The following is an 8,379-nucleotide window of genomic DNA, read 5'->3' as shown; positions in this document are numbered from 1 at the left end:
TAGAAGAAAAAAAACCTTCAGGTGACAGATTCTGCATCAGTATAGTCAACAAAGAGCTAAAATTATGCTACTGCTTCTTAAAAGAATTTATGCAGGCAATGAATTCCGTGGACCAGGAAGTGTTTCATCTCCAAGTCATGCTTAAAACACAGGGCTAAGATTCTAAAATATGACCATAAATTATATTTGTCACTTGCAGTCACCTAACTAAGAACTACACCTCTTCATCCTTACTCCCAATGTAATGGCTTAATTATTGTATTTGGTGTCATCAGAAACTACACATTTTTAAAAGGTTGTTCAAATGCAGCTTAGGTGCATCACCTGCATGATACTGCTAACCAAGAGCCCCACTATAGCACAGCTTCATGTTTGTGGGAGTACAACAGATTTCAGCAGTACAGAGCTGTACGTTCACATTTCATTGCTTAAAACCATTGAGACAGTTGAGGCTCTGGAATCGGTATGTCCAGGCAGAGCAAAAGATAACATGAGCTCAGTCTTTACAGCTGCAAGCTCATGCTGAAATTAAAAAGGAAACAAATCCTCTGCTGTAACCCCCTCCCCGCCTCCTCCTCACCCGCCCAGATGTACAGGTCTCTGTGAAAAACTGCTTCTTCTAAACCTTCCTCTGCTTCTCTGCACCTTGTTTGCTACATGCACGTTCAATTTTCTGGTGAAACAGCCAAAATGGAAGAAAAGCTTAGCTCTCACATTAGCCTTAATAGAAGGTCACAGATGAAAGCAGTGCTGCCACTAAAGGCAGCAGACACAGATAAGGCTCTCTAAACTGGTTCTCAAAATCACATCTCTTTTTTCAAGCCAATGTATACCCTGCAGCTGTGCTCAGCAGAGAGTAACTGATGCTTTTAACTTCCTGCATAATAGAAAAGCTTTTTGAAGAGCATAATATTACAGCGTTTAGTTTTTCTAAATCAAACCCCTACAATCACAAACAAGAGAAGGGGGAAAATAGATACTAAAAGGTACAAGTGGAGATTGTCCGTAAAGCTTTACAGAAGATGGCGGGCAGATGGTGGGGATTTGCAGTGACACAGCTGTTTTTAAAAATAAAGAGGTGGAAGAGGAGAGGCACGATTACAGCTACAGACACATTCCTAAGCCTGTTCACGCAAGAACAAAAATTAAGCTAGCAGTGGGAAATTATTTTTTTTTAAATAATCTGAGTTGACATGTAGAAACATTTTAGAATAATCAGTGGCACCTTCAAGTTTCTTTTCCAATCATCAGTCTTCTATAACTACAAAGTAAAGGTGACTACAAAAGCACTAACCTACTATGAGATACTAAAAAGACAATGTCATAATTATTTCCAGTGCCTCTAAACAGCACACATTTTTGCTGTAAACCTTTCAATTATAAAAAGACAATTACATCAAATCATCGAATAAACAACAGAAATTGTTATTTGTTTGAATTTCCTATGAAGGGCTTTGATTTTTCACATCAGTATTTTTTTTCAGACGTTACTAATAGATTGCATAGATAAAGCAATGCAAGGAATAGTAAGATGTATGGGGGCTATTACAGATTTAACAGTATGGGAGGCGAAACAGGAAAATGCCCGAATTCAACAGGGTATCAAGCACTGAATACAAATATAGTAAGAACAGAGTATTTTTAAACTGAGTAGTAATTTATATAAAAATACTTCATTTCATAGAGACCTTTCACTCATTTTTAATGCATATTCTCATATATGTCTCCTACAGCTACAAAAAGCTTGTCAGGCGAACACTAAAAAGGTTGTTATTCTAGTGTAAAAGCCTGTCTTCCCCAGAGAATCCAGTGAAGCTCTTTCTTGACAGGTTTGTTTATGAAATCAGCCGTCTTCCAGTTAAGCTATTCCTAGATCCAAGAAATTTTACGTTGAGAGGTACCACTGATACCAAAAATACTTTTTTATCATTCTTCACGGTGTCACCTTTTTCACACTGCATTAGCTCGCTTTCTTCTGAATATTAAAAATGACTTGCCAGTGTAAACTACCTTTAAAAAAACCACAAACCAGCTAATTTTCTGAACGTACGAGCTAGGACCCAACACAACAAAAACGTTATCCAGCACCAAACCACTAAAAAATTTTTCATACCTACCTCCAGAGCCACTGGGGCTGGCTTTTGCTAGAGCTGGGTATAGAACTGAATGGGCTGTAGGTGAACCCCATCACAAAAAAGCACGTATTCCACGCGTTTACTCCATGATCTCTCCCTCCACAGTATCTGGGCTGCTCCCAGTCCAAAGACAGTAGCGAAGTGACTGGTGTAGGTGCTGCCCTAGCACACAAACTCACTCAACATCTGAAGACATTTAAATTAAGTTTATTTATACCAGGTTTTCAAAATCAAATATTTCAAAGAAACTCAATACTTATAGACAGGTGCTACATTGATGATCTTTGATCCACCGTTAAGTGCCGTGTTTTCATTCTACAATCATTAACTCGCCACCACAAACTAAGGGGAACTTACAGAACTTTATAAAATAGGCAGACATGGAAACTTGGTTTATACTGGAATTGGCATAAGAGAGTAAAGCTTATTATCAAATTGTGGCAATTACTGTATTCCATCACTCGTTCTGAGGGAATGGTACAGCAGCAGAAGACTCTTCCAATTAAAAGAAACACTTTGGGTTTTAACTGAACATACGCAAAATCCATTTGAAGAGCTGACTAGGAGGGATTCTTGAACTCCACTCCATATAAATTTAAACTTTGCATTTCTAAAATCGCCACAAGCACAAACCTCATCTCCTCACCCTGATCTTGGACCGATTTCCCTTTTTTGGAAAAATCAAACCCTCACGTCTATACCTCTTCCAGGATTTACCAAATCAAAACAACTGCTGGTTTTGGAAGTATTTTTTTAGAAGAAAAATGCCATTTCTGCACAAGCTACTCCCATGAAAAATTTGACATTTCTTTATCAATAAAATAACTGAAGCCAAGATACCCAAAAGTCACGTCTACACGGAGATACACAGAAGATACTCGAGAGGATTTTCCTCCACTCCTCGATCACAATGAGGCCCTCACCATTTTGCATAATGACAGAAAACAACAGCTGACAAACCATTTTGGAACAGATGCCAGCTGTCTCTCATTTGTTTTATAATTCAAACAGTAACAGTTCTGTAGCACTTTATTGTTTTGTTTTGTTTTTTTTTAAAAAAGCAAGCCATCTAAATTGGATCTCGCATCAGTCAGTCATTTCAAGAACAAACTGAAGGCAAGCTGATCCTTTTGGATCCAAAACTTGTTTTGGTAGGAATCTTTACATAAATACAGTTTGTGCTTCGATTTTATATCTACTTGGACTGAGTGAATATACACCTAAGCTAGTTTAAAAAAAAAAGAAGTAACCTTTAATATTCAACTTGGAAGCCACAGACATCTTTCCAGACTGTTTGCAGCAGAGACAAACGATAAATTTAAACACAGTACTGCTTTAAAAAGTATACTGTCTAAAATGAAATTCAATTGGTTTATTAAAATCTAACTTTTTCAGTTTTGGCTTTTTCTAAAGAAATCATTTGTACCTTGTGAAAAATCAGTTAAAAGATCATTTCATTATACTTTACTGAACTCAAGTCAAACATAAAGCACAAAGTAGATCTTTACATTAAACTGGGCTTTGCACACAACGCGAATAATCAGAAATAGACTATTTTGAGGAATAAAATGTGGGTTTTTTTATCTAGACAACATGCATACCATCAGTTACTTCTCAACCTTAAAAGGTACCTGAAAGGAGAGTTTTGTAGAACAAAACCAAGACTCATTAATACACTTAGTTAAGTCAGTGGTCATCATGCCTTTTTAGTTAAATTCTACTGAAGTTTAGTCTACATAGAACAGCTAACACAATGAGGTGTGCAAGTCATAGGGATAGCCAGAAGCCTGAAACAAAGTCTTAAAGTTCTACAGGACAAGAGAGCCTAAACACAGTACCACTAGGTCATTTAAACTATTTATAAAATAATTTAAAAAAAACACCCAAACACAAAAAGAAGATTTTGCTTATTATCTGCTTCCTTGTTGAAAAAGGCTGTGGACTGAACATAAAGGGCCCATATTTAAAAGCTCCACAGTTCTACTCTACCAACTTTTTAAAACAAGGTAATGATAAAGAGCATTCCTTCTAGCAGCGTGTACAGTTCAGCTGCCAGTGGCTGCCTAACAGCGCTCCTTTACGCATACCAGGAGAATCATGTCCAGTTTTGCCATTTGTGGATAACGATGACAAGATACAAAAGCATGTGTTTGCCATAAATAGCTCTGGCTAACGGAGGATTGCTCACACAGAGCAGATCAAATTCTCTATAAGGAGAGCATTATTTGGCTCCCAGCCAAAACATGTCCCCAGTGCAAGCCTCAGTAGTGGCAAACACTTTCCAGTTCTATTTACATAGAAGCTAACAAGGAGAACGGTTCATTTAGGCTATTTCTTGTACCAAGTCCATCTTAACTGCGATACTCAAGACACAACAATTATTTACTGGATTCAAATTCTGCATAGAATTGTCATTACACATTATCTTACCAAAAAAGACAGTGAGCTGTAAGATTTCGTGCAGGGTTTTACTCTGACGTGTAGAACTTTAAGAACCTTCAGGTATGAAACACACTGCGTGGTTAATTACTTCATATTTTTACGTTTCTGACACATTTCATGGAACTAATGGTCTCCGATAGTGGTATCTTCTTTAACGGTAAACTAGGAGCAGGTCCTTTATCGAATGACCAGAACAGAGCCACAAAGTATTGTAAAGCAGTGCCCAAATCACAGTTAGGAATGAAAAATTTGCAATATTTAAGATGCGATTAACGATTGTTTATCTTTACAATACTTTTCACAGAAGTTATTTGAAATATGCTTAATTTAAACATACTTAAAAACTATATTTTCCAATGAAAACAAGGCAACGTTCTGTAATAAGCCACAAGTTTTATTGCAACGTGGCCAGGTTTTGATCTCAAAAAAACAATGTTCCATTTAAGGCTCTTTTTAATACAGAAATTGCCACCATGACTGATGTTGTACAAAACTTTTAGTGTTTCAAGACTCACATGGTAAACAGATAACTTCTACTTCTGTTCAGTAGTGTACATTCAATGGAAAACAAAAGGCATCGTAACAGCTACTTCATTTATAAAGATATGCATGTAACAGGAATGAAACTGAGGTACTACAATAATTTGATGACACAGTTACAGCAACTTAATTGGCATTCCTTTGGGGCAGGGGCAGGGGCGGGTCAAACATATTACAAAAAAGTGCTTTAAATGCATAGTGTTGTGTGCTGCCATGTCACAAAAATAGGCTTGTCAAGGCAGGTGAGGTGTATGAATGCACAAGAGCCTCATGGAACTGCAATCAAGTGCAACTGTAAGTAATACTGTATAGAGTCTACCATCCGACCAGTGGACAATACTTTCAAGGCATTCAATTAGCTTACCCTTTGCTGTCTGCTAGACTATTCACATTAACTATCACATTCATTGTACATGTTGCAAGGAATGCCTGCAACGTCAGTTTTGGCTAAAAGTGTGACGTGAAAGCATTCCTTGGATCCTACATAAAACTACCAGGATTAAACAGTCTAATGGCAATCACTGGTAGACTGCTTAACAATGACATCTCCTTCAGGGGCATTACGGAAGGGACTTATTTTTTGAGGAGGGAATGGGACAGGGAGACTAATACTATTCCAATTGAACGAGCTGCAGAAATGGAAGCTCCTTAGATCCAGATGGCACTTGTCTGTCTTTTTATAAGGGTTTTCCTTCAAGTGAAACTACCACGTTGCCTCCCAATTTCTCTCCAAGTGTTGAACGGTCCTTAATATCATCCAAACCATTTACTTGCCACTCATGTTTAATACCTGAAAGAGAAATGGACGACAATGTACTTGTGAGAACCTCAACATCTACAAGGCATTATAATTAACGAGCAAAACATTTTTAGGTCCGCACCTGTAAATTTCTTTTTAATGGCATCTTTAGAGCTTGCGTAGATCATCTTGCTTTTTAAAGGTGCACTTTCAGGAGCCCTTTAAAGGAAAGAAGAAAACCACAACAAAACAGTTATTCAGTCACCCAGTGTCAACTCCAGAATATTCAATTTTATCAGCAAGCTCTGCTTTTACACACCAGAATATAAATACCAGGTCTTCTTTCTTAGATTCCTTTGTCTCGTACGTGGCATCATACAAAGCGTATCGGCAATCGTTCAAAGGTAGCAACTTCACAAAAGCTGTATAGGGGTCCTCCACAGTATCTCCAATGTCACCAACCAATATCTGCTTTGACTCCTCTACAATTATTTGTTTTTTGTCATCACTTAAGCAGAAGAGAACGGCTTTCTTTCTTTTTTTAATCTCTTCTGGGGTTGAAGATTTCCTTACTTTCATATCATTAAAAACCTTTATGACTTCATCATTCACTGTTACTCCAGAAGCCTGTAAAACAAGATCAAAGGAATAGTTTAAACAGCAAAAATTAACTCGCTAGAAAAGATGGTAGCCCACAGTGCTAGATAAAGAAGTCTGCCTGCCCTGTAAGAACAAAAGTACTATACCCAACCTGAGCACACACTATGAGTTTGGTGATCTTTGCAGGACTGGTGCAGAAGGCACGAAGGAGGCATAGATCCTGTACTGTCTTGCTGCAGATCTCAGCATCTTCAGCTGTGATTCTGGACAGTAGCTTTATACGACTAAGCGCACCACTGGACTAAAGCAGCTTCCCATTACCCTCTCATGCACTTGGCCCAAATGGGGGGAGGAGGAGAGGGGTGGGGGAAGAGTGGGAATGGAAGAGAGGAGAAGAGTGTCCTTTTGGTTTAGGATGGGGTGGGGGTGGATTTTTTGTTATTTTTTTTAGTGGAACAAATGCTACAGCAGCAGCTCACATCCAGCACTGTCATGACTCTCATTTTGTTGGGTGATGTAAGGCTCTACAAGCAGCAGAAATGTTTTCTGCATTGTGTCAGCTTCAACCCCGCGCTTCAAGAGCTCCCGGGTATCCCTTCACGCTGCCGCACCAGTATTATTCGATCGCGCTTCCTTCACACAAAAACACAGCTACAACGCGCACAGCTCCCCGCAGGGCTCGCTACGCCGTTCAAACCCCGAGCCTAAAAGCAGCGAGAAAACCAAACACCGACAGGGCAAACGAGGCGCTCACGGCACAAGGAAAGCCGTTCCGCAAAGCCCACCGCAAGCGAGCGGCACCCGCCCGCAGCGCCCGCGCTCCGGGCCCGGCAACAACCCCCGCGGCGGCGGCGGCGGCGGCCCGGGGCGGGGCGGGCGGGCAGGTGCGCGGCTCGCCGGAGCCGGCGGCTTTGTCCCGGGGGAGCCCGCCTGCCCCCTTTCCCCGCTTTGTTCGAGGGGACGGCGCTCGCCTCCGGGCAGCCGGCGTCCCGCCGCCCCGCGTCCACCCCCGCTCCGGCCCCAGCGCTTCCAGCCGGCCGCCCCGGGACACGCCGCGGGCCCGGGCCCCGGGCGGGCCGCAGCGGCGGCTCCCCCGGAGGGCGCCGGCAGCCCCTCTGCCCGCGCCCGCCCCTCTCTCGCACGGCCGGGCGATGCCGCAGGGAGCGCTGCGCCGCCCGCCCGAGCCCGCCCGCCGGCCCCCGGCCCCGCCGCGGCCCGCCCCGCCACCCGCTCTTGCCCCGCGGCCGCTCCCACCGCCCCTTCCCCCCGCACCCGGCTAAAATTAGACTAAAATGGCCGCCGGAGGCCGCGCCGCGCCGGGCCTGCTCGGCTCGGCTCGGCCCCGCCGGGCCCCGCCGCCGCCGCCGCCCCTGCGAGCCGCCCCCGCCGCCCTCCCCCGCTCGGCCGCGCCGCGCCGCCCTTACCATGGCGCCGGGTCCCGGGGCGGCGGCGGCGGCTGCCTGCGGTGCGGGGCTGCTGCGCGCAGGAGAACGCGGCGCTGCGCTGCGCTGCGCTGGGGGCGAGGCGGGCGGGGACTCGGCCCGGGCGGGGGATGAGCCGCGGCGGCCGGGGAGGGCCGGTCACATGGGCCGCGCCGCCACCACGTGCCGCCGGGCCGCGCCGCGCCGGGCCGCCCCCCGCGGGGCAGGGCCGGGCCGGGCCGGGCCGGGCCGGGCCGGGCCTGGCCTGCGGGCACCGGCCGCCCTCCCACCGCCCGGGCCCGGGGCCCGGCCGCCCGCGCCGCGGGGAGGCGAGGCCAGGCGCCGGCGCGGCCCCGCGGGTGCGGCTGGCGGCGGCGGGGCGGGCGGCTCCTGCTGGCTCCCCGGGCAGCTCCCCCGGCCCGCCGCGGGCCTGCCCCGCCTGGCTGCCGAGGGGCCGGTGCGCCCCGGCGCGGGGCGCGGGCAGCCGGTAGCAGCCGCCTCA

The 8,379-nt window shown here is 45.2% G+C and overlaps 1 protein-coding gene across 1 annotated transcript; it reads right to left on the bottom strand.

The window, feature by feature from the left end:
• Positions 1-2,326: 2,326 nt before the first annotated feature.
• On the bottom strand, positions 2,327-8,024 carry CFL2 (cofilin 2). Its single transcript, XM_056347019.1, has 4 exons — positions 7,881-8,024; positions 6,176-6,483; positions 5,999-6,075; positions 2,327-5,907 (listed from the first exon to the last, which is right to left on the bottom strand). The coding sequence occupies exons 1-4, from the start codon at positions 7,881-7,883 to the stop codon at positions 5,795-5,797; spliced, it is 501 nt and encodes a 166-aa protein (XP_056202994.1). The 5' UTR covers positions 7,884-8,024; the 3' UTR covers positions 2,327-5,794.
• Between the last annotated feature and the right edge of the window lie 355 nt (positions 8,025-8,379).

Source organism: Falco biarmicus, chromosome 7, assembly GCF_023638135.1.
Source record: "Falco biarmicus isolate bFalBia1 chromosome 7, bFalBia1.pri, whole genome shotgun sequence".
NCBI classification, from domain to species: domain Eukaryota; kingdom Metazoa; phylum Chordata; class Aves; order Falconiformes; family Falconidae; genus Falco; species Falco biarmicus.
Note: the sequence above shows the minus strand (reverse complement) of the source record. Positions and strands in the feature narration are given on the sequence as shown.

What these genes read in the sequence shown, in the direction of transcription:
- CFL2 (XM_056347019.1), bottom strand. An exon ending in GACCTGGTATTTATATTCTG is followed by an intron (nt 6,076 to 6,175) that starts GTGTGTAAAAGC and finishes TTTCCTTTAAAG; the next exon opens with GGCTCCTGAAAGTGCACCTT. An exon ending in CATTAAAAAGAAATTTACAG is followed by an intron (nt 5,908 to 5,998) that starts GTGCGGACCTAA and finishes TTTCTCTTTCAG; the next exon opens with GTATTAAACATGAGTGGCAA.